Source organism: Microtus oregoni, unplaced genomic scaffold (genome assembly GCF_018167655.1).
Source record: "Microtus oregoni isolate MIOR12 unplaced genomic scaffold, Mior012 000001F_ref0000356, whole genome shotgun sequence".
In the NCBI taxonomy this organism is placed as follows: Eukaryota; Metazoa; Chordata; class Mammalia; order Rodentia; family Cricetidae; genus Microtus; species Microtus oregoni.
This window is the reverse complement of record NW_024543060.1, coordinates 82,960,725-82,987,316: the sequence shown is the minus strand read 5'-3', so window position 1 is coordinate 82,987,316 and position 26,592 is coordinate 82,960,725. Positions and strand designations below refer to the sequence as shown.

The 26,592-nt window shown below is 45.1% G+C and overlaps 1 protein-coding gene across 1 annotated transcript; it reads left to right on the top strand.

Annotated features, from left to right (window-relative positions):
• Nucleotides 1–14,057: 14,057 nt before the first annotated feature.
• On the top strand, nt 14,058–16,693 carry Btg1 (BTG anti-proliferation factor 1). The gene is made up of 2 exons (XM_041676438.1): nt 14,058–14,551; nt 15,341–16,693. Exons 1-2 carry the CDS (start codon nt 14,404–14,406, stop codon nt 15,709–15,711), a joined length of 519 nt encoding a protein of 172 aa, XP_041532372.1. The 5' UTR covers nt 14,058–14,403; the 3' UTR covers nt 15,712–16,693.
• The last annotated feature ends 9,899 nt before the right edge of the window (nt 16,694–26,592 follow it).

Here is a 26,592-nt window from a genome sequence, read left to right as displayed (position 1 = left end):
CCTTTCACGACTTGGTCCCACCCTTATTCGGTTTCATCTGGGAATACCCTCTTTACCCTCATCCCCTGTTTTCTCTTTGCCGTGTTTGCCTGTTCAGAAGGTTATGTGTTGCTCGTCACACTGGGGTATGACACTAGCCCCTTAAATGACAGACTCAGGAAACCTTTAAATTATGAAATCCACTAGTCACCGCTATCTACCTTGCCTACATCACATCCTATATATGATATATAATATATATAATAAATATTATATACATGTATATATGAGCAAGTTAGAAATAGGCTTAAGCTATTGGCCAAACAGAATTACAAATAATCTGGTCTCTGAGTGATTATTTCAGGTCTGGGAAGCTGGGAATGAACGAGTGGCCTCCCCCAACAGATGACCTGAGTTCAGTTCCCAGCACCCACAAGGAGTCTCTCGACTGCCTGTCACTCACACTCTTAAGGGTGTGGCTATATGTGAGCATAGATCCTATTGAAAGATGGTGCGGTCATCTCTTTCCAAAGGTGGCATCTCTCTAAGGTACCACTTCCCAAGTGCCGATGCATGAGAGATGAGGGGTCAACATGAATTGTGTGGGGAGACACAGATATCTAGTCTAGAGCAGTGAGGATGGGTAGAAAACAGCTTTTAGTCCAAGAACCCTCTAAGGAAAACTTGAACGCACCTGGCAACCACCGAACGAAACCGAATCAGATGTCCTGGGTGAGAAGAAACATAGTGTGGGCCAGTGATTGACAGGCCAGCGGTAGCTCTCAGCTCAGTGGTTCAGGACCTAAGGAGCATAAAGCTTGGAGTTCCATCTTCAGTGCTGAAAGAAAAATAAAAAGAAAACAAAAGGAAAAAGTGGAGACAAATTGGCATAAATATAATACACACAGCTCTACATATATGCCCAGAATATATGAGTATTGCAACATTCTTAAAAATTGTTTATTTCCATCTCTCTCTATATGTGCTTGGATGAGTTCATGTGCGCCATGCACGTTAAGGGGAGGCCAGAAGAAGGTGTCAGATCCCCTGGGACTGGAGTTGCCCGTGACTCTATGTGGGTGCTGAGAATTCAACCTGGGTCCTTTGCAAGGGCAGCCAGTGCTCTTAACGACTGTCATTTCTCAAGTCCCAACTGCAACATTTTATTTTTTTAATAAATTTGTTTGTTGTTTTACATTCCAGACATAGTTTGTCCTTCCTCTCCTCCAAGTCCCTCCCTCCTCATTCCTCCTCTGTTCCCACCCCCGAATCCACTCCCCTCCTCCATTTCTGTTTAGGAAAGGGCAGGTCTTCCATGAGTATCAACGAGACCTGTCATATCAAGATGCAGTAAGACTAAGCACTGTCCCATGTATTAAGGCTGGGCAAGGACCGAGTATAAGAAATAGGGTCCCAAAAGCCAGTAGAAGAGTTGGAGACAGGCCCTGTTCCCACTGTTAGAAGTCCTATGAGAGGAGCAAGTTACAGAACTGTAACATATATGCAAAGAGCCTGGGTCAGTCCCGTGCAGGCTCCCTGGCTGACCATTCAGTCTCTATGAGCCCTTAGGAGCCCAGGTTAGTTCATTCTGTGAGTTTTCTTGTAGTGTCCTTAACCACTCTGGCTCCTACAATCCTTTCTTCCCCTCTTATTGAATATTTTAAAATAAAGATGCCCAAATAACAATTTGAAATGGGATTACTATAAATAGAATGATTCCATACATGAGCCATCTTTAAGATTAAAAACTATATAACCTTTGGTTGTTGTTGATACGAGGTCTTTCTATGCAACACTAGCTGGCCTGGAATTCACTATGTAGACCTATGTCGACCAGACTGATGTATCGGCACACACATACACACACACCCACACACATACACACACACACATACACACACATACATACACGCATACACACACACACACACACACACACACGAGAGAGAGAGAGAGAGAGACTGAGAGACAGAGAGAGAGAGCGCTGAGCTGATTCCCATGTTCCTTCACTAAGTGAGTCTGCACCAAGAGGTGGTCCCCTGGACAGGAAGTAGGTCTCCACAGACACTAAACCAACCTGTGCCTGGACTGTGGACATCCCAGCTTCAGGACTGTGAGAACTGCCTACAAGTGAGCCCTACTCTGGAAGCTCAGACTTTGCACAGTCTCCCTTGCGGACCTACACATTGCTTACATCTTTCCCCTTTAGTTTTTATTTTAGCAACGTAAGCTAAGTGGAATTTGTTTTATATACAACGTGGCGCTCTAATTTTCCTCTGCTGAGCCAGGACACCGGACTAGGCAAAAATAAATAATCACCCAGGCCCTGAAAGTACCCCTCCCCAGGAGACTCGCCTGTATGTGCAGGACAATCTGCTCTTAATCCAGTTTTCTTTTGTGTGCTTTCCTTATGAAGCTTAAAACATCAGAAAAGAACTTCACATAGGTTGGCCTAACTCTACCTCATCCTTTAAAAGCTTTACGTTGACATATTTTAAGGTGCGTGCATATATGTTTGAGGTTGCAAGCCATCATGTGGATGCTGGAAACTGAGCCCTGGTCCTCCACAAGAGCAGTAAGCACTCTTAACCACAGAGGTATCCCTCAAATCCTCTACTTCCTTCTTTGAGCAGACGTGGTAATAGCTTTCTCTTTGCTTCTCCCTTTACTCTCCTGTGTTGCGATGAGCATTTGTGGCGTGATTGTTCGGTAGCTGGCTTCTGGAGCACTTTATAGTCTAGGGAGGCGAGGGCGCAGCTGAAAACAACCTAAGAGCCTGTAGTCTCTTCCACCTTTGATTTCATACTCAGCTGAGCTGTAGATTTTTGTTCTGTTTTGGATTTGAGACAGGGTCTCTCCACAAAACCCTGGCTGCCTGGAACTCACAACTTGTACCAGGATGGCCTTGAACTCTCAGAGGTCTACCGGGTTCAGCTGTCTTAGCGCTGGGATTAAAGGTGTGTGCCACTACACCTGACCTGTAGAATTTGGTTATCAATTCAAGATATTTAATTTTCTTTCAGAGCTTTTATAGTCATAATATCTCACTCAAACTTAGTTATCTCGCTGGGCGGTGGTGGTGCGCGCCTTTAATCCCAGCACTCGTGAGGCAGAGGCAGGCAGATCTCTGTGAGTTTGAGGCCAGCCTGGTCTACAGAGTGAGTTCCAGGACAGCCACCAAAAGCTACACAAAGAAACCCCGCCTCAAAAAAAAAAAAAGAAAAGAAAAGAAAAAGGAAACAAAAATTAAAATAAATAACTAGGAGAAGCCTGAAGAAACTACTTGAATCCTTCTAGTGAAGAGGCATAGAGTATCACTCATCTCCTTAATTAACCCTTTCTAAGTTAATCCCTACTCATCCTCAGATGTCTGCCTAAGAAAGACTTCTTGCCAGGTTTGGTGGTGTGCCCTTTTAATTCCGGCATTTGAAGGCAGAAACGGGGGACTAGATCGCTTGGAGTTCAAGACCACCAAGGTCTACCTAACAGTACCAGGGAAGCTACGTTGACACAGAGAGGCAGATAAACAGAACCACAGACAAATAAACAAACAAACAAACAAACAAAAGAGAGGCTCTCCTTCTTTCACCCTCTCACCAACAAAGCCTAACTAGCAACTGCTAACTGTGATGGTTCTAATGAGAAGTGCCTCCCATCGTCTTGAGTATACTGGTGCCAATATAACATTGGATGGCAAAGTTAGACACTTTGAAGTAGAGGACCTCAGGTGTCCTTCCCTTGTAAAGGACAGGGATGATGGTCCCAGTCTTGTGCAGATCTTGGGTAGGTAATTAGAGAGGCTGTGTATTCAAAACTGTAGTGTCCACATCCTGCCTGGAAGACGGCACTCCACATATCCCTTCCTTCACGTTCTCACGGTCTTCCCATCCCTTCTTCCTTGATGCTTCCTGGGCCTTGGAGGGGCTGTGTAGATGTCCCATTTAGATCTGAGCATCCAATGGTCACTTCTTATTATTACCAAGGGACACATCTTAACTGTAGGTCAGGTTTCTGGCACGCAGAATCTAGCACTAAGGACACAGAAGTTTTTTCTCCCAGCCATCTGCATAGCACCTTCTGGTTCTATGAGAAGTGAGCCCTCAGGGGGAGAGTTTCCAGGTTAGTCCGAGGTTGGGTTCTCTATGCCGTACTTCTAAAGTGGCAGAGTTTTCAAACAATAGGGCCTTACTGTCTTTTGTGGTAGGCAGACACGGGCAGTAGCTGTACTGTTTTGTGCTCCTCTGGGGTCTCCTTGACCTATAACAGGTAGGAAGGTCACCTATGCCCCTAACTCAGATTGTTCATTTACTAACATATGTCTTCAGGGAGCAGTATTGAAACAAATGTCGTTTCCCAAAAAAGAGAGCAAAATAAAGTGAATTGGAATTAAGGGTGCAGTTCAACAGCAGGACTTTTGCCCAACATATGGAACGCCTCAACTGACCCTCCATCACCACAAAAGAAAATAATATAAAATCTTTGGAGGGAGACGGGTTGTCCATTTGTTCATGAAACATACCTTAGCTTGAAGGAGGAGTGGTTCATCCTTATCATGGCAGTCACTTGTGAGTCTGAGGCAGGAGGAGGATTAAAATTATTTCCAAGCAAAGCTGGAGAAGTGGATATGAGCTATCATTGCTAACCAAGAAGCTGTCTCCAATGGACTCTGCTTGCAAGGGAAAAAATTAGTCTTCGCCAATGAATTTTCATTGGGTATATATACCACATGTAAGTTGGGCAGTGGTGGTGCACGCCTTTAGTCCCAATGCGGAGAGGCAGAGGCAGGCGGATCTCTGTGAGTTCAAGGCCAGCCTGGTCTACAAGAGCTAGTTCCAGGACAGGTTCCAAAGCTACAGAGAAACCCTGTCTTGAAAAAAAAAATCATAAATAAACAAATAAACAAACCACACTTAAAGGTAGACCCCATGCCCTGCAGTAGATGGCAACACAAAATGAACTCAACAGTATTTTTGTGAACCTTTGGTTTCCTATGGCTTTGTCTGAGCAGCTCTCATCTTACTGATATTTTGCTGATAGGTCGGTTTCCAATTTTGCATTTTTATGTGTTTTGTTTTTGTGTGTGTGCCTGTGAATATGTGTGTGCTTCTTGTGCTTTTTCTTTGCTGTTTATTTTTTTTTATTTCTGATTTGTTTGACTATTTTTTTGTATGCCTCTTTCTAAAACACACACACACAGAGGATGGGGAATGATAGCTAGAGAGGTAGAGAGGACCTGGAAGGAGCTAAAGGAGAAGAAACCATGATCAGATTGTACTGTTTGAAAAGTAATTTACTTTCAATTAAAATAAAATAAAGTTTCAAGGCTAACCTGGGCTATATACTGAGTTCAAGGCAGCCTCAGGCTTGACAATTTCAGGAGACACTATTTCAAAATCATAACGACATAATGACAATAACAATAAAAGTCTAGAGAAAGACCAATAATAGACCAATTGCCTAGCATGAATAAGACATTTGGTTCAATCCCCAACAAAACTTGTGCACAAGTGCGCACACACACACACATACACACACCACTAGATATATAGGTAGACAGATTTTATATATATATATATGTGTGTGTGTGTGTGTGTGTGTGTGTGAGTGTGTGTGCGTGTGTATGTATATATTTATATATATACATGCATGCATACATAGAGGGAACTATAGATATATAGAGATGTAGAGATATATGGCTTCCCGTTGTCTCCCTTACCCCCCAAGCCTGTCAACTTGGGCTGAGGAAGTGAAATTTAAAAGTTCATTAGCGTAGGAGGTGGGGAATTTAATCATAACTGCACTTTCTTCAGATGATTAAACAATGAGTGTTTATGAAACCCAGAAAAAAATTTTTCCTCAGAGTTTTCTTTTCAAAGACGGCTCTGTGCTCTCTGGCTCGTTTAAAAAGAGCCCCATAGGGTGCTGATTTTTATGCTCACATGTTGCCAGATCGTTTGGTAGAGGGAGACTGAAGCAAACTCTCTTAAAACTGGAGCTGTGTAGCCCACTTTTCTGGGCTGATCTGGCCAGATGTTTGCCTTAGGGTAGCCCATGGAACTAGAGTGACCCCTTTACCACTTCCCAACCCTGAAGACTGCTGGAAGGTGAAAGCCTTGAGGAAGGAGATCTCATGGGGATCGGAGTTCAATCCCTGAAACCCACTTAAAGGGTAGAGGTGGGGATATGGGGGAGAGGGAAGAACTAGAGAGCTTTCAAAAAAATGGAATATATATATATATATATATATATATATATATATATATATATATATATATTCCTCCTAAAGTCCAGAGATTTTTGGGGGAAGACATGCCCAGTGTGGGGGTAATAGAGTCGGGGGTGCTGAAACAAGGGAACAATGTCTTCAGGACATAGGAACTCACCTTAGTTGTGACAGTGTGCTCAAGACCTGTCCAAGCCTAAAAAGGACCAAATTCCAGTATAGAAAGAGGAACTGGGCATGAACTGCCACTCCTAAGCCAGAAGCAATTGGCCTCTGATAGCGGCTGGGAGAAGGAAGAGGAAATTTTCTCTCAGAGTGTTGCCTTTGGGAAGTCAACTATGCTTCAGTGAAAAGGCCGCACTGCCAGGAAAACTCAGGCACTGGAAACTGGTCTTCACAGTTCTGTTCTTGTTTTGACTTTCCCAGGACTTTAACAAAAGAACCCAGGGCCTTAAGTTTGCTAGGCAAGTACTGTCCTGTTGAGCCAAACCCTCTGCTGGAAAGCAATTGTTTTCAAACACCAGTGTCTGTGGTCCAGGCCCCACCTCCCGTTTATCTCTGTAGGTCCAAGGTGGGGCCAAAGTTGCTTTATTATCTGGGTGAGGCCGTTGCTGCTGAAGAACTAGCGTGAAGGCTGTCACAGACCCAAGTGCTTCACAGCAGAAAGCTATAAAAACTCGGGGGCAGGACCGTCTTTAGTGAGGGCTTGTTTCTCCACAGTTCACAGTCTTCCCAGACTGCACTTAAACCTTAAGATTGGAAGCTGGATAGCGGCTAAAGAAAGATCCCTTACACACAGCTAGGAGGGAAATAAGCTAGTGCACCACTTCAGAAAGCACGCCGGAGGTTCTCAAGATTGTAAATACAACTAGCTGTATGTACCAGCTGTATCTCTCCTGTGTGTGTATATGAAGGACTCTATGTCAGCACATGGCAGACACGTGTCCACGTCTATGTGTATGGCTACACTATTCTCTATAGCTAATACTACATCCCAGCACAGAAGAAGCTGAGGCAGGGGCATCACGAATCAAGGAGAGTAGAAAGACAGCCTCGACTATGGGAGACCTGTCTTGAAACAACAGCTGGGTAAGGAGGTAGAAGCCGTTTTGGTGGGACATGGGGATGAACTGTTAGATGGCCCAGCAGACACGAGAACTGCCTATGTAACCCTGAAAGTTGGGGTCCAATCCCTGAAACCCATAGAGAAGAGAGAGGACACCCAAAAGTTGTCCATTGACATCTGCAGATGTGTGCCTGTATTTACAACTCTCTCTCTCTCTCTCTCTCTCTCTCTCTCTCTCTCTCTCACACACACACACACACACACACAAACATAGTTTTTAAAAATAGGCAAAATTGGAATGCCAAGATGGCTTCTCAGGTGCTTGCTGCCAAGCCTGATGACCCGTGTTTGATTTAAGGACCCGCGCAGGGGAAGAAGAGAACCATCTCCCGCTAGCTGTCCCCTGGTCTCCGCAGGTACCCTAGGGTACGCATGTACTTACACATGTACACACAAATACACAAATAAATACATTTGAAAATAACACGACGTGTGACCAGTCTAGACGTGGTACATAGACACAAGGCCATTCAGATTTGAAGGCAGATGAAATGATTTCGCTGACAAGAGAACAGAACTGGAGCTCACAATGTTAAATGCAAGGTGTGCCAATGTGTGCATGTGTAGGTCATGAAGATGGCGGGTGGATTATGGGAAGGCAGAAAAAGATCTGCAGGGACTAGGGAAGCGAGAAGGGAGCAGGCAATGGAATATGTGTGTCATAAAATTATGGGGGGGAGGAACTATTTAGGAAGAAGAAAGGTACTGGGGTTGGGGAGGGGACTAGAGGAGGGCAGTGCAGAGTGTTGGATAAGAACAAGTCAGGATCCAGATGGATGAAAATGTCACAGTGGAGAGTGTGTGTACTGACCAAAAATTTTAAAAACAAAAATCAGAATCTAATGATGGGTAGTGACCCTGGCTTGTGACTTCTAGGGAGGTGGAGGCAGAAGGATCCAAAGTTCAAGGTCGTCCTCTGTTGCTTAGAGAGTTCAAGACCATCCTAAGCTAAAGAACAGACAGAAGGAAAACAACCAAGCAAACACACACAGCAAAGCTTTGGTTTCTAGGGAGATGGAAAGTTAAACTCCGGACCTCTGACCACACAAGTATGGCTTTGAGAGACAGGAGATGGTGAGAGCTTTAAGAGCAGATAAACAGAGGGAGTGTCAAGGCTCTGCACTCTGAGAGCACGTGTGTGTGTGTGTGTGTGTGTGTGTGTGTGTGTGAGAGAGAGAGAGAGAGAGAGAGAGAGAGAGAGAGAGAGAGAGAGAGAACGTTCAGAGAAAGAGGATGGATTTTGAGAAATGGCACCAAGGCCTCACATCCGGGCTACTGGTGAGACTCCCACAAGGGCAAGTGCTGGCATATAACCTAACTTGGCTGTACAGCTGTGTGGAGATGAACACACCCGCTCTCCTGCAGCCCTCGGGCCTTTCCACACCCACCAGTCACAAGCTTCCCTTGTCTGTCTTGGTCTGTAGAGCAGTCTATGGTTCCTCTCTCATGACTCAGGTCATGGGGGAAGTGGGAAGCTTCAAGTGCCTCTAAATAGAAGGCTCTTTTTTTTTTTCTTGCTTTCTTGTATCTACCCTTAGGGAAAATTTTCATTCCAGTGAAAATTATTTTATTTGGCAGACTGTTTAATCTGCCCTTTGATTCCATCTTCCAGTCAGGCTTCTATAAAGTGTCGCTGTATTTTACAGGGTACGGCATCCGTGAGATGTCTCTGTGACTGCCTGGCTGTGTTGTGTAACCACCGCCCCCCCCCCCCCCACCAAACTGTTTTTACTCCTCTCACCTACATTCACCAGCTTCCGTTTTTCACTGTCCTTGTTAGAAAAAAAGCGCCGGGCAGGGGGTGGCGCACACAGGCAGATGAGTTCATCTCATCAACTCTGTGAGTTCAAGGCCAGCCTGCTCTGTGAGTTCCAGAACAGCAAGACTGTTGCACAGAGAAACCCTATCTCGGGGTGGAGGGGAGGAATACTCCTGAAAATCTTATAAAGTATTCAGAGCTTGAGTTTTCAACCCATGGAGTGAGCATTACACTCTGTGAGTTATTTTCTTTAAGACTCTCCGGAAGCTCGGCTCGGTAGTGAATGTCTGTAGATCTGGGATCCCAGGACTCACAGATGAAGCTGAGCAATGAAGCTTTCAGGGATAATTTTAGCTATGTATAGGGAGACTCCCATCTCAAAAAAACAACAACAAAACACACACACAAATAATGTCTTCTGCTCAGACACGAAATGTTGCCAACTTAGTCCATGGGGAAAGGGGCTTCTGGGAGAAGCCAAGGAGAAGGGATCTGGAATTAGCAACATCTGACGCGCTGATGTGAACTCTAATCTGAGGAAATTTAAATTTAAGTCTGGGGATGTGGCTTTATCCATAAAGGACTTGCCTTCCAGGAAGACAAAAATCACAGGTCACTTTCTATTCTTTCTGTTTCACTTTTGTGGGGTTTCTTTCTTCTTTCTTTCTTTCTTTCTTTCTTTTTTTTTTTTTTTTTTTTGGTTTTTCCAGACAGGGTTTCTCTGTAGCTCTTGTAGTCCAGGCTAGCCTTGAACTCACCTGGATTAAAGGTGTGTGCCACCACTGCCCTGCTCCACTTTGGGGTTTCTTACCCTAGTCAGCTATCACATAGTCACAGATGACGGCTTTGTCCCTTGTTGACTTTTTTGTTTTTATGAGACAGAGTCCCTCTTGTCCACAAGCTGGCCTCTGTCCATTATAGCAGAGGCTGACCTTGAACTCCTGATCTTTCTGTCTCCACCTTCCAAGGGTGGAATTACAGGCGTGGGCACCCCTCTCACTCCAGTTTTTCTGTGCGTATGAGCACACACGTACCATGTTGGACCTGTGGAGACCAGAGGACAGTTTTTGGAACTGTCAAGGGCTGTTTGTTAGGCCTTGGAGGGGGAAAAGTGAATCACATGTGGTGGTGGGGGGGGGGTTAAAAATAAAAACAGGCCTCATAGATCCTAGAGACAACAGGTATGGTGGCCCTCGACTTTACCCTCAGCTCTCGGGTGGCAGAGGCAGGTGGCACTCTATGACTTGGAGGGTTCTGGTCTGCTTAGGGAGTTCTTGGTCAGCTAAGAACAGCCTAGTGAAACTCTGTCTCAAAACAAAACAAATAAAAACAAAAGACCCCAGATAGGATCCTAGCTCCACCTACCTCTGCCTGAGTGCTGGGAGTAAAGTCCAGGACCATCATACCTGTGGTCTCTTGGATCTATGAGGTCTTTTTTTTTTATTATTTAGCCCCAGGCATGTGATTCATGTTTCCCTCCAAGGCCTAAGAATCAGCACTCAACAGAGGATGTAAGCACAGAGTGATGGGAATTTAACTCAGAAGTAGGGTAATTCATTGGCATGCCCAAGGCTGTGGGTTCAGTCTCTCTCTTAATAATTCATTTTTTAAACATTTAATTTTATTTTATTTTATATGCATTGGTGTTTTGTCAGCATTCATGTCTACGTGAGGGTCTTAGATTTCCTGGGACTGTAGTTACAGACAGTTGTGAGCTGTCATCTGGGTGCTAGGAATTGAACCTGGGTCCTTTGGAACAGCAATCAGTGAAATGGATTAATAAAAAATGCTGTGGATCCCCAAGTAGCTGCTGTGGCAGAAGCGCTGCAGGTCCCTGAGCAGCAGCAGGCAGTGGACCATGTGGTGGCAGGCAGGGGGAAGCAGGTCCCGAGAGCAGCCAGTCTCAGGCAGGGCACACAAGACCACACCACAGGTCTCTGAAGGTGGCTGGTACCAGGAGGTGAGCCATGTGGCGGAGGCAGGCAAGAAACAGACAGATAGGCATGCCATGCAGGGCAGGGTGAGGTTGGTTATTTATTTAGTGAGTTATGGAGGGGGAAGGGAGAAGGGGAGAAGAGAGAGAGAGAGAGAGAGAGAGAGAGAGAGAGAGAGAAGCCGCCACTTTGAGAGGGAGATGGAAAAGGAAGAGACTCAGGCTGCAAGCTGGAAGATTTGCCTGCCTCAATGGATGGGGGGAGGGAGTGGGCGTGGCTTGTCTCAAAGAGACAGATCATTACAATCAGTATTTATTTTTTTATTTTTTGTTTTTATATTTTGTTTTTCGAGACAGGGTTTCTCTGTATCTCTGTGTAAATATTACCAGATCCTAGAAAAATACCAAATCCACTGGGTCGTGGCAGCACACACATTTAATCCCAGCCCTCAGGAGGCAGAGGCAGACAGATCTCTGTGAGTTCAAGGTCAGCCTGGTCAACAAAGCAAGTTCCAGGACAGGCTCCAAAGCTACAGAGAAACCCTGGCTCGAAAAACAAAAACAAACAACCAAAAACCATTTGAAAACTCTCAGTCCTTTGGATTCTGGCTAGTTTTCTCTAGTTATCCCCATAGGGAAAGTGTTTCTTGAGTTATGAAGCACCCCTGCTAACCTGATTGATGTTTGTGCTGTTTGCCAACTAAACACAACAAAATAAAACAAAAACCCAGGTTGATTTCTTGCATTCATTTTGGCAGAAATTCTGTGATTTTAATGCCTTGGCTGTTTTTCAGTGTCTCACACATACTGGGACTGGGGAAACACACTATTTAGTTGAGGATGACCTTGAATTTCTGACCTCCAGGTCTTGACTACCTCAGTTTTGGGATTTCAGACACTTGCCACTACTCCTGGTTCACCCAGTGCTGGGAATCTGACCCAGGCATTCTACCAACTGAGGCTTATCCCTAAGTCTCCTGCCTCAGAATGGAACTACAGGCAAACCTTCCTTGGCTTCCTGAACTGACTTCTTTGTTTTGGGACAAGGACTCAACTCTGCAGCTTTGGCTGGCCTGGTGCTTAACTGTGTAGACCAGTCTGGCTTTGAACTCAGTGATCTGCCTGCCTCTGCCTCCAAAAAGCTGGGAGATTCAAGGTGTGTACTACTATGTCTGGTCCTTGAACTGATTTTCAGGTATTCAGGTGAGGTCCTGCTGGTGTTGGGGAAAGCAGAAAAGGATGTGGAGAACCAGGGATTGGGAGATGTCTCGGTTCAAATCTTAGTATTTTGTTGGCTTCGTTATTTTTGTTTTGTTGAGGAATCTGTTCATACTCTGAATCACTAGGAGACAAACTGGAGCTCAGGTACCACAGAGGCAGGCAGTCTCATTCTCTTCATCCCCAACCCGAATTGGAATGACTGTTACCAAAGGGAAAGGACCGATCAGGCAGGGAGAGCATTTGTTAGGAGAGATGCAGACTTCAGAATGTGAGTTCAAAGACTGCCCTTGGTTCTTCTGGAATGGTTAGACAGGCCTCCCTGCTCCAGCGAAAACCCTGCTATTCCACTTGTTCTAGGACAACCCTATCTGACAGATCAAGAAAAATAAAGTCATTATTTTCAATTCACTTTATTTTCTAAGAAAATCAATTCTTTTCACAAGCTGGTGCTTCTTAACAATATGATCTTTAGAGGGCTGATTCCCTATTTACAGCTACTTAAGTATTGTGTACTAGTAGAAAATAATGTGCAAGTTACTTTTTCAAATCAAATCAAGCTTTAATTTAAGCAAACAACCTGCTAAGTAACCCATCAATCCATTGCTTTTCCTCTACACCAGCTAGCTTCATTTTTAAATATTTTTTTTTTTTTGTAAAGTGGTATGTATTCCAATTGATGACCAACTAAACTCCAGACATTTATTTCATCTGGTAGAGTTCTCCTTCTGCCTTCCTGGACTTCATCTTTTTTTTTTTTCCTTCTTTCCCCTCTCCTACTCTGAGTTAACCCTGTTTCAGGCCTAATAGTTTTAGCAGAATAATGCCTTCCTTCATTCCAGACTGTTTCCAAATGTCTTTGCAAGTAAATCTGGGTGTCTACGCTCAACATTCTCAACAAGCTTCAAGTTTTATCTTCTGTTTGTATAAACTGCAGCACAACGCTAAAGTCCTGATATGATTTGAACTAGCAAATTCTAAAAAAAAAAAAAACCAAAAAAGCCACTTTGGTTGTGTGTACACCATGCATAATGCAGATCTTTTGTTTTTTAATTTTTCAAAGCCTTCCTTTTCTTTTTTCTTATGAGACTACGTTGTTTCTCTCCTGAAATAGCGGCCACTACGGTCATACTAACCTGCTTTACAAGGAAACGTTTACAGACACGTCCCTACCATTCCACAGACGGGGATGCAATGGGTTCCCGGGAGTATGCCAGCTTCCCTGGGGTTCACCGACCAGGTAGCTCTTGGGAGCCGGGCCCTCGATCCCTGCACGCACCAGAGCCCCACACTCCGCCACCGCACGCTCCTCCCACCAAAGCTGCCAACCGCACAGATGGGAGCCAGAACCAGGTGTAAACATGGAGTAAGCACGGCACAGGGCTGGTGCTGCGGGGACCGAAGCCCGTTCGGGGACTCCGATCCCACCGCTGTGGGAAAGCAAATCTACGAACCCGGACGGACTGAGAACTCCAAGGGGCGGAGCCTAGAGCTGGAGGGTCCGGGCTGGCCAGTGCCGGGGGCGGAGCCAGCGAGGGGCGGAGCTTTCACACGCGCCTCCCTGGCTTCTTCCTCCGCCCCCCAAGGCTCCGGCGTCTCTGGCTGCCACTCGGGGGTTTATTTGTTTACAAGCAGATTACGTCAGCTCCTCCCTCTCTTCCCGGCCTCTGGGCCCGCCCCCCGGCGCCCTTCTTCCCGCCCCCTTCGGCTCCGAACCTGCCTACGTCACAATGGTGCGATCTCCGGATAGGCTGGCGACCGCCGTCACGCTCAGGGTACGCCACTTCCTTTCCGCAGCGCTATAAAATGAGCTGCACGGCGGCGGCAGCTCTTCGCCCCTCGGAGCTGGAAATGCAACTCTTGGGATCTTCGGACGCTACCGAGCTGGAGGCGGAGGCGGCTGGGGAGGTCCGAGCGATGTGACCAGGCCGCCATCGCTCGTCTCGCTCTCCGTCTCTCTCCTGCCGCCGCCTGACTTGAAAATAACTTTTTTACTCTAAAAGAAAGAAAAAAAAATCCCCTAGAACCAGTAGCCGTCCGCGCCTCGCGCCCTCGTTTCCCCCCTCGGCCGTCGGGTCTGGGCGGGAGCCCGGGGTGGCCGCTCCGCCGTCGGGGCCGCGCCGCCGAGCCCCGGCCGCCCCGGGCCACCCCCGTCCGCCGCCCCCATGCATCCCTTCTACACCCGGGCCGCCACCATGATAGGCGAGATCGCCGCCGCGGTGTCCTTCATCTCCAAGTTCCTCCGCACCAAGGGGCTCACGAGCGAGCGACAGCTGCAGACCTTCAGCCAGAGCCTGCAGGAGCTGCTGGCAGGTGAGCGGGGCGCGGGGCCCGTCGCGGGCCGCCACTAACGGGCGCGTCCCGGTCGTGGCTGGGGGGGGCGGGGGGGGGGGCTGGGCGGCGGGGCGCCGCGACACGCACAACAAAGGATCCGGAGCGGGGAGACGCGGAACTTCGCCCCGACGGCTACCGCCGGTTGCGGGGGACAAAAGAGCTGGGGTCCGGCGTCCCGTCGGTCCTCCCCGCCAGGTCTCCGCGACCGTTGCTAGGGTCGCCGTCTGGACCCCTTTGGTGGCTTGTCGCCTCCTTGTCCCGGAGCCTGCCTCGGGCCGACGTGCCAGGTCTCCTCACCTCCCGTGCTTCTTGCCTATTAATCACCGGATTTGTCATCGGTACAGTTACACCCCAGCCCAGATCTTGGTTTAGTGTTTCTTGTTTTTATTCTCTTCGGGGTTAACAGTTAACTGTGGCGTTGCCCCCCCCCCCCCAAAAAAAGCCATAAAGTCTATTGTGTGCTACCCCAGTGGGGTGGAGAAAGTAAACAGGTCTTCTGTGCCATCCAGCTAGCCCGCCAGCCCGGGCTACTCGTGGGATTCCTGTTTTGGCGGCTCAACTGGTCAGGACCGGGACAGTGTTTGCCACACTGTTAATTCGGAAACCCTGTCTGCTCTTTCTCCATCCTGTCTCGAGATAGCGAATGCAATCCTGGATGTAAAAAGTTGGTGGTTTTCGCTTTTGCTCCTCCAAGACTAGCGGGAGGAGGAAAGTACCGTACATAACTACCAATCTAAGCATTGTTTCTCTGTCCGTTTTCTTCCACAGAACACTACAAACATCACTGGTTCCCAGAAAAGCCGTGCAAGGGATCAGGTTACCGATGTATTCGCATCAACCACAAGATGGATCCTCTGATTGGACAGGCAGCCCAGCGGATTGGACTGAGCAGTCAAGAGTTGTTCAGGCTTCTCCCAAGTGAACTCACACTCTGGGTTGACCCCTACGAAGTGTCCTACCGGATTGGAGAGGATGGCTCCATCTGTGTGCTGTATGAAGCCTCACCCACAGGAGGTAGCACTCCAAACAACAGCTCCAACGTGCAAATGGTAGACAGCAGAATCAGCTGTAAGGAGGAACTTCTCTTGGGCAGAACAAGCCCTTCCAAAAACTACAATATGATGACTGTATCAGGTTAAGATATAGTCTATGGATGGATCATCTTATAATGGATGGATAAATTTGATTTTTTGCTTTGGGTGGGCTCCTCTTGGGGATGGATTATGGAATTTAAACCATGTCACAGCTGTGAAGATCTGGCACAAGATAGAGTGGTAATAATTTTTTTTGTTTTTTTGTTTTTTAAGGGACAGTGCCATAGTTTGGACAGTACCTTTCAGTGATTTCAGTAGCCTGTGAGTCTAAGGAAGGATCACTTTATTTGCTAGGGAGTGAAGTCACAGGGTGGTTTCAGTCTCTCCCAGACATTTATACCCAGTTTGTCACATCAGTCCCTCTAAGGAAAATCTGTATTTCGAAGAACCTTCCCCTCCAGTCAATCTCGCAGGGGAATTTTGCACTATTACACTTGAAAGTTATCAGTAACTTTTTTGGCAGCTCAATTGGAAAGCTCAGTGCTTTGAGCATGATAGTACTGGAAATTTTACATGGAGACTTTTACCTAGCACTTAACATGTATAAATAAATGTACATAAGGACAAACTAGTGCGCATGACCCGGGGAAAATGGTCAGACCTTGTATTGTGTTTTTGACTTTGACAGTAGCAAGTGACCAGAATCTGCCGTGGCAACAGGCTTTTAAAAGACCCTTAAAAAAAAAAAAAAGACACTGTCTCAACTGTGGTTGTTAGCACCAGCCAGCTCTCTGTGCATTTGCTAGCTTGTAGTTTTCTAAGACTGACTAAACTTCTTATTTTTAGAAAGTGGAGGTCTGGTTTGTAACTTTTCCTTGTACTTAATTGGGTAAAAGTCTTTTTTTCCACAAACCACCATCTATTTTGTGAACTTTGTTAGTCATCTTTTATTTGGTAAATTATGAACTGGTGTAAATTTGTACAGTTCATGTATATTCATTGTGGCAAAGTTGTACAGATTTCTATATTTTGGATGAGAAATTTTTCTTCTCTCTATAATAAATTGTTTCTTATCTTGGCATTTTAATCAATCTCTTGTCATGATTACAGAGGTTCAGCTAAAAAGTATTTTTCTCAGAGGTCCCAGGTTTGTAAGCTGTGTGACCGTCACTTGCACACCGGTCACACAGAAAAACACACTGGGTCAGGAGCGAGGGTGACGATGTGTTCAATTAGGTGTCAGAAGAAACAGGAATAAGGCTTTTATTTATTTTTTTTTTAAAACTCAAGTTAAAAACATGGACACATTCACAAGCTAATGATCTCATGAAATGAGGAGAGTCAAAGGTACCCTCTTGCAAAGCTGCTGCTGCCCAAAGGACCTTGAATGAGTCACTGCTTCCCGGTGAACTGAAGATAGCCATGTTCCTCTCTGGCCACTTTTGACAAACAATTATTTTGTCCCCTGGATCCGTTCCATTAGAAAGTCCTGGGGCAGGTGACCTGTAGTCTAAAAGAACATACTAATCACAGCACAGATCTGTTGCTTTATGCTTGTCATCACCCGCGAGATTTCCATAAAACCCCCTAAGCTGGAATTGGATAACAGGTATGTAGATGGACTGCTTTCAAAACTTGAAGCCCCGACTTCGGGGTCCTGATTTTCATAGCAAGGGAAACCGATGGCCACCGTGCAGGTTGGTAATGCATACGTCACGGATAAAGATTGGCTGCTAACTCGGGCTTGTGGAGGCTTTTTTTTTTTTTAAAGATATTTTGGTGGAAATCGAAAGCAGAAATTAGAGTTCTGCTTTACAGTTAAATTAGCTGGGTTGGGGAGGGGCAGTGACACCTCTAAACATGTTAACATGGGAAATAAATTAATGCCATTTAAGTTGTTTAAATCATCGGTTGTGCTCCTAAATCAGTAGTTTCAAACAAATTTGAAGGGTTTTTTTTTTTTTTTTGTCTTTTTAAATTTAAGATGAAGTCTTTCTGATATTTTTATCAGTGGTCCAGAAATACACCACTAAACATGCCAAGTATAAGAATAAAATAATGGTAAGGATTTGTGTAAGAATCCAAATGATATTCATACACGTTATTAGCAGGCCATTTGGGGGGAATTTGAATTTTGTTTTCTGAGATGATCTTGTGTGTAGCCCAGGCTGGCCTCCACGCTAGGTCTTCCTGGCTCAGCCTACAGAATGCAAGCATCAGAGATTTATGTAACCCCTCCCCCCATTCTAGGAGTTCAGATTCTTTGTGTTTCTACTAAATAATGGATCTCATTATGACATTTTCTTCATACATATGTTTCATCTAGTGCTCTTCCGAAAAGGCCCCTTGTTATATCAAACTTGAATTTGAGCACTCTACTTACTACGTTGTGGTTTAAAGCCGGTCTCACCCGACTTTTGGCCAGTAGGTACAGCATTCGGTAACTCAGAGCTGTCTTGATTAGTAAGACTCTTCAAACCTGAGGCCCAAAGGATGACCCTCCCAGATAAACCTTGGAGGTTTATCCTTGAGGACCTAAAATTTCATCATAAATGGAGAAGTGTTTTTGATGTTGCTATCAGACTTGCTGCTTGAACAGATTAGAAGAGAGTCTAACAAAACTGTCTTTTAGAATTCAGGTGGTGTCTGGCCCTGGAGGGAGGGAGGCATGCAAATCTCAGACCCAGCATCCTACTGCTTGCCTACTGGGGCTCTAACCTTCCATTCCCCAGACAGTTGAGCCCAGCTTGTGTCTGCAGCACGGTCGCTGGCTGCTTGGTAGTTCCTGCTCAGTGCTTCTGACCAATGTTTGACTTTAGCTATTTTGACAAAAGAACAAGAACAACAACAACCCAAAAAACCAAACCAAAACAAAAAAACCACTTGATGTGTGCCTGCTGCATGTACGTGCATGCAAGTCATTTATGCCAGGCCTTTTTCTGTTTCTTTTAAGAGTGGTAGAATTTAAAAGGTCTCACATTGCCTGGATTTAAAAAAAAAAAAAAAAGTCATTCATTGGAGATCCTCTCAAGAAAAGATGACTGTTGAAATTAGGAATTCATAGTTAAGATTAACAGTAACATTGAGGGATGTTATTTTATGAGTTTTAACCTTTTTCTCCAAAATTAAGTTGCGTCATGCTTTGTGATCCAACAAGCCTCAACGTGTTCGAGTTTTGTTGGGAGATTTGGTGCCTTGTAGGTCAAGGCTGGCCTTGAACTTGCTGTGTAGCCTAGGAGAGGCCTGAAATTCCTGATCCTCCCATCTCTGCCTGAGATTACAATTGTGCACCATGAAGCCTGGTTTGATGTGGATTATAGGAAAAGTTATCCCAGTGATACAGGATGTGAATATCCCTTTCGTCATCTTTACCTTTCTTTGAGATATTTCTGTACTTACAGGCTGGAAAGGCCTTTGGAAAGTGGCTTTCTATTAGAAGTGTATATAAGGTGTCTTTATGTCACTATAGCTCACACTTTGGCAAGTCTTTTTTTTTTTTTTTGGGGGGGGGGGGGACAGGTTCCCACTGTGTATCTTTACTGGCTTGGAGCTTTATATGTAGACCAGGCTGGCCTGGAGCTCAGAGATCTACCTGCCTCTGCCTCCCAAGTGCTGGGATCAAGGGCATGCACCACCACACCTGGCTAGTAATTTTGGTTTTGTGTGGGCGTTGAGTATTATGGGATTGAGTTTCACATTCCATGGAAGGAATGTGGTCCTGATGTCCAGGTTTAAGGAATAAAGGTTTGCAGCTCCCCCCTCGACTTTAGGACTAAATACCTGGGACTCTCCCTCTTCCTGTGCTAACATTTTTGAGACTTCTTCCTCTTTACAAACATAACAAGCTGCATTTTGCATGTGAAAGTTCAAAGAAACTTTCTCGGTGCTTTTCGATTTCAGAATGTGGTGCTTTTTTTTTTTTTTTTTTTTTTTTAAACCTTAGTTTTAGAATGCCTCAGCACCTGAAACTGCAAGATTTGAGATTTAATTACCTGGCGGGGAGCATGCAGAGCCCAGATGCATCTCGGCTCTTTGCAGCCCAACTTTTACATGCACAATCTGTCAGTCTACCTCATTTATTTTTGTGTTTAGAACATAACAGGATTAAAATCTTTTTGGAGAAAATGGCTTGCGTTACAAATTTTGAACTGAGCTGCGTCACAGGCTTTCAGGCAGGGTTTGAGACTTGGATAAGCCAGAGAAATCCTTGTCAGTAGTCATTTCTGGTTGTATCTTTCATGTACACTTAGGTGAAAAAACATTGCTAAGGCGTTGCGTCTTGTTTCTTAGCTGCTCCTAGGTAAGTAAGTTTGTTAGCAGTGAGGTTTGATGCCAGTTTTTTTCAGCCATTTGTGGAGTGTAAACACCAGTGTTTTGACAGCATGGCTTACTAACTTACTTTATTGCTTAGGTTGTCAAACAGGAATCTAAAAAAAATAATAATAACCTTTCCATCATAGAATTGTATTTGCTTTTCTTTCCTGAATACTTCCAGTCCATGCTGTTAGATAGTCTTAAGGAACATTTTGAGCCTCAATTTCTGATATCCATGAGCCTTCATGCTACTACCTATTATGGTTACAGAAGTGTTCATTTGGGACCTCGTGGTCACGGGGAATACTGATGTCGAAGAATGATTTGAATCATCTAAGGTTCATTACAAAGGGAAACAGAAATTGGGGGACAACATTTGAAAGTTTAGTGACTTTTCCTGTCTATGGTCAGAGAGGTGTCTTGGGGTGTGCACAAGTTTAGCAGTCTGGCAATCTGTGGGGAGTATAATTCCCAAAACTGAGGCAAAATCCGAGCTGTTTAAATGTATATTTAAACATCATAGGTTATTGGGCCTTTATGGCAACCAACCTTGAGAGAGGTGTAGATAAGAAACATACATAAGACTATACTTCAGGGCATTTAAAAAAGGAAACAGACCATATTCCTTTTTACTCTTTGGTATTTTGAAAAAGTGCTTTTAAAAGTTCTGTATTAAAATCCAGCTCGCCATTGCATCATCTTCTCTTCTACCCTCAGACAGTAAAGGCTATTTTTGACCCTATTCTTGGCAGTACAAGGATGACTTACACTATCAGAATAAGGACCACCAGGCAGGAAGAAAGGGTTGAGTTAGCTGGGTTCCTGTATTTGGAGACCAGCCTTAAATTACCATTGACAGACGACGCCACTGGTACATTTGTCTTTAGTGAGTCTATAGATGGCTGGCTCATAACTTAGGTCATTCTTTTTTTTTTAAATATTTATTTATTTATTATATTATGTGTATAGCATTCCTTCCACGTGTGCCTGCAAGCCAGAAGGGGGCGCCAGGTCTCATTATAGATGGCTGTAAGCCACCATGTGGTTGCTGGGAATTGAACTCAGGACCTCTGGAAGAGCAGTCAGTGCTGTTAACCTCTGAGCCATCTCTCCAGCCCAACTTAGGTCATTCTTGAAACTATTAATCCACAGTTTTCATGTGTATGTAAGTGGGGGGAGGGCTCGGTATAGTCGTATATACTTAGTCACAGCACTGGGAGGAAGAGGCAGGGAGGTCTCTGAATTGAGGCCAGCCTGGTCTACATAGCCAGTTCCAGGACAACAAAGACTATACAGTGAGACCTTGTTTCAAAAACCACAAAAAAACCAAACCTATGTCATAATCTCTGTGAGCAAACATAACCTGAACATTTTATTGATGGGTTTGATGATACTCTTCAGCTCAATTTTTCTAGATTCTTACCAAAGGATGAGCTATCCCAGGAATAACTTGAAATTCTGACAGTTGTCCTTTTAAGTTATTCACAGTGAGCTGTTGGAACAACACTCACATGGTTTTTGCTTATTTGTGCACATCATCGTTTATATAAAATGCAGTCATTTTTCGGTCAACAGATAGCCAAAATGGTTACTGCCAATTCAAAGTTTATCCCTTTCTATTCAATTATGTATTGCAAGAGCTGTCAGGGTCTTTGTAACGTTGGTAAGAAAGCTGACTTAATGAAGTCCTAGCTGTGTTCGTTATTTCTACCGGTCACACCGGAGCCAGAAGTCTTTGTACCTTTTTTCCCTTTGATCTAAGCCATCCCTACATTTAGGAAAGAAAGATGACTAGCAAATGGAGTATTTGAGGAGACTCCCTACCTAAATAGATATGAGCGTAAATTGGTCCGATGTGACAGTTATTCCATAAACTGGATTGAAGTTATTTTAGTTCTCATTCATGGCGATGTTGTACTCTTAGGTCAACAAACTAAATGGATTTGTACTCTTACTAATCGTGCTTGTGAGCTTCCTAATAATCAACACATACTGTCCTTTGCTGTTTCACCAACTGGGTCAGATTGACAGGTGGGCCAGTAATTTTTATCTTTCATTTTCTGGGTAGAAAACTAAGAGCTTAGTTAGCCCTGGTGCTAGTCAACAACTGATAAGCGATTTGAAATCGGGCCTTTCTGACCCAGAACCAAGCAAGCTCTTAGCCACTGGGACATTGCCTTGTGGGCTTCCTTGCCACATGGTGGACTGTGTGATTGAACTGCCCATTGCTGATTGGACATCTCCTGTCGTTTTTCAGGAGATAAAAACTGTGTACAGCGAGGCCTCTTCCCTCCTTGGACAGTTGGCGTTTGGTGTAAAGGATGCTAGTGTTGGATGCAATGAACGAGTAGTTGGTACTAGCCTCTGGCTTTGAGCAGTCTCCTAACCTCTCTGAGTCATCCTGTATATAAAACTGGGAATGCCTATTGTCCAGGTCAAATAAACAAGTGAAACCACATAGCAGGACTTTCTAAGTATGATGTTCTTTATCATGGATGCCAGTTAGATATGGCAAGTTCAGTTTTCCAGTCAAATGTTCCATCATCGTGACTCTGCTTGGAGTTTCTTAAAGTCCACTTAGATGGGACCTGCAGGAAATGGACTTGTGTTTTGAAAGTAATAGATGAAAGAAAAGGAGTTGCTCCCCCTTTTTGGAAGACTGGACCTTCAGATAGCCTAGGCCTTGGTTGTTATTTCACAGGCTTCTTAGCTAGACTTCGATCGTGGCTCAGAGCTAATTTTCCAGTTAAAAAGGTGAGGCTCTTTCAGATCCTCTGTCTAACTTGGATGCACATTAAATTGAGAGATGGGGTCACTGTGCCCATCGTGTATAACAGTGTAATCCACGGGGAAGCGGTCTTGCATCCATATTTGGCTGCTCCATCCTCAGGGGTCCTGGCCATGTGGAAGAAGGAAGTTGACTTTTTCCAGCCTCTTGCGCTCCTTCCGATCAGCTGTATCGGACTGCATTCTTTACAGACACAGTGGCTCTCCATCTCGTCTTAATCTGGAGGAAGGGCAGCCTCTTGCTAAATTAGCTACTTGGGGTTGGATCTCTCCTCATGTAACCAAGCACAGGGTTGTCCTGAGTCACCAATGCTGGTGCACTGGTTACCCCCGGTCAGTCATGAATGAGTCACTGCCCGTGAGCTCTTCTGACTACACTCCGGTGCCTCCTGCGAAGCGAAGAGAGCCTCCCTGGGGACCTGTGTGTCAGCACCACGCATGTGCAGGCATGGAGCAAACAACTCAGCCAGTCAAGTTTATTTTGCAATAATGTAGGAGAAATGGCCTCACGCCCCACCTGCCCAAATAAAGCCTTTTACTTAATAGTAGGCAGGTAAGTTCTCAGCCAGTGAGTTAATATTTTTTTAACTCTTTTTTTTTTTTTTAAGATTTTGAGACAGTTTTATTGTTGCCCCAGCTGTCCTTAGCCCAGGCAGGCCTTGAACTCAGATCTTTCCCAGTCTTCTGAACATCTCAGGTTATAGGTATTTTCAATCAGGCCTGAGAAGGGGCATTTTGTTTGAGCGTTTGGTTTGGGTTTTTGTTGTTTTTTAAAAAATAATTTATTATTTTTATTTTATGTTTATTGGTGTTTTGCCTGTGTGTATGTCTGTGTGAGGGTGTTGGGTTCCCCTGGAACTGGAGTTACAGACAGTTGTGAGCTGCCATGTGGGTGCTGGGAGTTGAACCTGGGTCCCCTGGAAGAGCAATCAGTGCTCTTAACCACCGAGCCATCTCTCCAGCCCTTGGTTTGAGTTTTGAGACATGATCTCACTGTGTAGCTCTGGTTTACTTGGAACTCACTGTGTAGACCAGGTCTGTCTCTGCCTCCAGTGTGCTGGGATTAATGGCATCAGCCATATTTGGCTGTCGGGCCCATTTTAAGAGAACTCTAGGGCTGGAGAGATGGCTCAGTGGTTAAGAGCATTGCCTGCTCTTCCAAAGGTCCTGAGTTCAATTCCCGGCAACCACATGGTGGCTCACAACCATCTGTAATGAGGTCTGGTGCCCTCTTCTGGCCTGCAGACATACATGCAGACAGATTATTGTATACATAATGAATGAATGAATAAATAAATAAATAAATATTTAAAAAAAAAAAGAAAAGAGAACTCTAAGAGATTTAAAGAGAAGAGGTTCCTTCTTTGCTTTTTTTAGAGTGTTGTCTTTGGCCTTAAGGGGAAACAAAATTATGTAAGTTGTATCTTATTTTTAATCTTTAAATGTCTTATTTGTGTTCTATCTGTGTTGGTGTGTTGGTGGCACACATGTAGGGGTCAGAGAACAACTTTGGAGTGTCTTTTCTAGCCCCCATGTGGGTTCCAGGGACCTCAGGCTCGGGGCGGGTGCATTTATCTTCTGAGCCAGCTCACTGGGTTGTGTTGTTTCTGAAAGCCTCTCTGTACGGCTCAAGGGTTATGAGTCAGTTGTGTCTTATGAGTAAGATGGAGGTAGGAGACTAGGAATTTGGAAGTGAATAAAAAAGTTAGCTTGCCAGTGTTATTAGAAGTTGTCCTTTGAAATACCAGTCATAGTTAAGGACAGGCCAGTTAATACAAAACAAGATGCATATCACGTTTCTCCTAACCGCCAGGTTCTTGGGTTTGTCCCATTATTCTGTAAGTTTGTGAATTCTAAGTCTTCTGGATATTTTCAGTTTCTTAAGCTATAAGTGGTCTATTATTCTCCCATGACATGGACCTTTTGCATTCATTGACAATATACTGAGTCCCTAAGCACCAAGTATTATACTGGGGAACCCTAGGGATATAAAAATAGTTACTACCCATGCTTTCAGACCCAGAATGGCTTGGTAATACATACCTTTAATCCCAGCCCTCGGGAGGCAGAGGCAGGCAGATAGGTCTGTGTGAGTTCAAGGCCAACGTGGTCTACAAAGCAAGTTCCTCCAGGACAATCAGAGGTACACTACAGAAGAGACCATGTCTCAACAAAATACAAAGTCAAGACCAGGAATGCTATGACAGACGGAGATGGACGGGTAGAGGAGGAGGAGATGGCAATAGCTATACCCGAGCTGCCCCATGCCAAGGAGAAACTGTCGAGGTGGCCCAGTGACCTGTGTCAACATGACTGCCTCAGAAACCTTTCCCAGAGGACAGACGCTGGACCTGAAGTCTGAAAGCTATAAGTGCGTCTGGGGAAAGAAGGCAAGCAATAGGGAAGGTACTTCAGATAGGGAAGATAAGGGAAGAAACGTTGAAGGAGCCAGGCCCATCATGGGGCTTGCGCAGCTGCAGTGACCATGTCATTTGACTAATATGTTTATTAATCAAACTGTGACGAGAGTCAAAGAGAAGGCTGTTAGTAATTGAAGACTGCATAAATTGGCCAGAGTCTGTGGCCACTTCCCTTCTGTAGGCTGTGCCCACAGTATTAACTTTTAAGGGCTGACGGTCAACATAATATTGCCTTCCTGAGAATGTGTCAGGGACTTAAACGCACCTTAGCAGGTCTAGAATGTACCCAGAAAGAACTCCAAGGAATTCTGGGAAAAGTGAAGAGGTCTGATCTGTCCTGGGGCAGGTAATGGCTGTCTTACGTTTTAAAGGTTTAGCAAGGAAAGACGGTTCCTAGCTTACCGTCAGTCCTCTTAACATCACTGTCTTGCCTTAGGAAACCATGGCTGCCTGATTCTGACAGATGGTTTTGAGCCACCACGCTGGGTTCTGGGAGCTGAACCTTGGTCCTTTTTGAGAGCAACTGATACTTCTAACCACTAGGGTATCTAGCTCTCTAGCTCCAAGCAAGACTGTTAATTTTATGTAGGCGTTTTTTTTGGGGGGGATGGGGGGTAAGGGAGAGGAGGAGGGTGTTCGTTTTTTGAGAAAGGGTCTCACGTATCATCTGAGGAGTACCTTGAACTTCGGTGCCGACCCTCTCGCCTCTGCTTTCCCAGTGCTGGGACTTCAGGCATGCATCACTGCTGGGATAAAACCCAGGGCTCCGTGCGTTCCAGGCAAGCACTCCCAAGTTTAAAATAACCATATTCTAAGTTCAGATATTTAGTGCTAAGTTTGTAACTTTTAAGGCACGGGACACTCTTTAAAAGTGAGAAATCTTCTATAGAGATCAATGTATGGAGCTCGGGGAGTTTTACAGGCTCACCTAATCCACACCCTTAGCAGAAGAGTGGACATTTCTACCTGTCTAACCTCTGAGAGACTTGCAATTTGATGAAGACCTGTGTCTGTGGAGTCAAGCCTCACATTGGAAAGGCGCTGTTTTACTCACCTCTCCCGGTCTAAGTTGACTTTTGCTTCTGAAACATGTGGCAATGGCACCCCCAAACACGAAGTAAGTTGCTGCCAGGAGAAACCCTGGCCTTTCAACTAGTCATGATTTAGTGGCCACTCCTTCGGCACGCCCCTCCCAGTTTTGCTGTGTCTTAGCCGTCCAGAGGCAATGGTAGGGTCTGAGTCACCACCCGGCCCCTGACTCACACAGGCTTACTAACGATTGCTTATTTATTAGTAGGCTGAAACCTAAGTGTCGTGGTCAACCCCAAAGATTATAATGGCGCCAAATTTACATAGTGCTTCTCCACATGCACCCCTTTCCTTGTGCTATTTTTAAGTTTGTTTGCATAGACACGCTCTCCTGAAGCCCGGGCTGGCCTCACTGTCGTGGAGGAGGACCTTAAAC

Excerpts from the sequence above, each read along its gene's own strand:
- Btg1 (XM_041676438.1), top strand. The coding sequence starts at position 14,404 with ATGCATCCCTTCTACACCCGGGCCGCCACCATGATAGGCGAGATCGCC. Across the intron at positions 14,552-15,340 it reads CCTGCAGGAGCTGCTGGCAG|AACACTACAAACATCACTGG; the intron begins GTGAGCGGGGCG and ends TTTCTTCCACAG.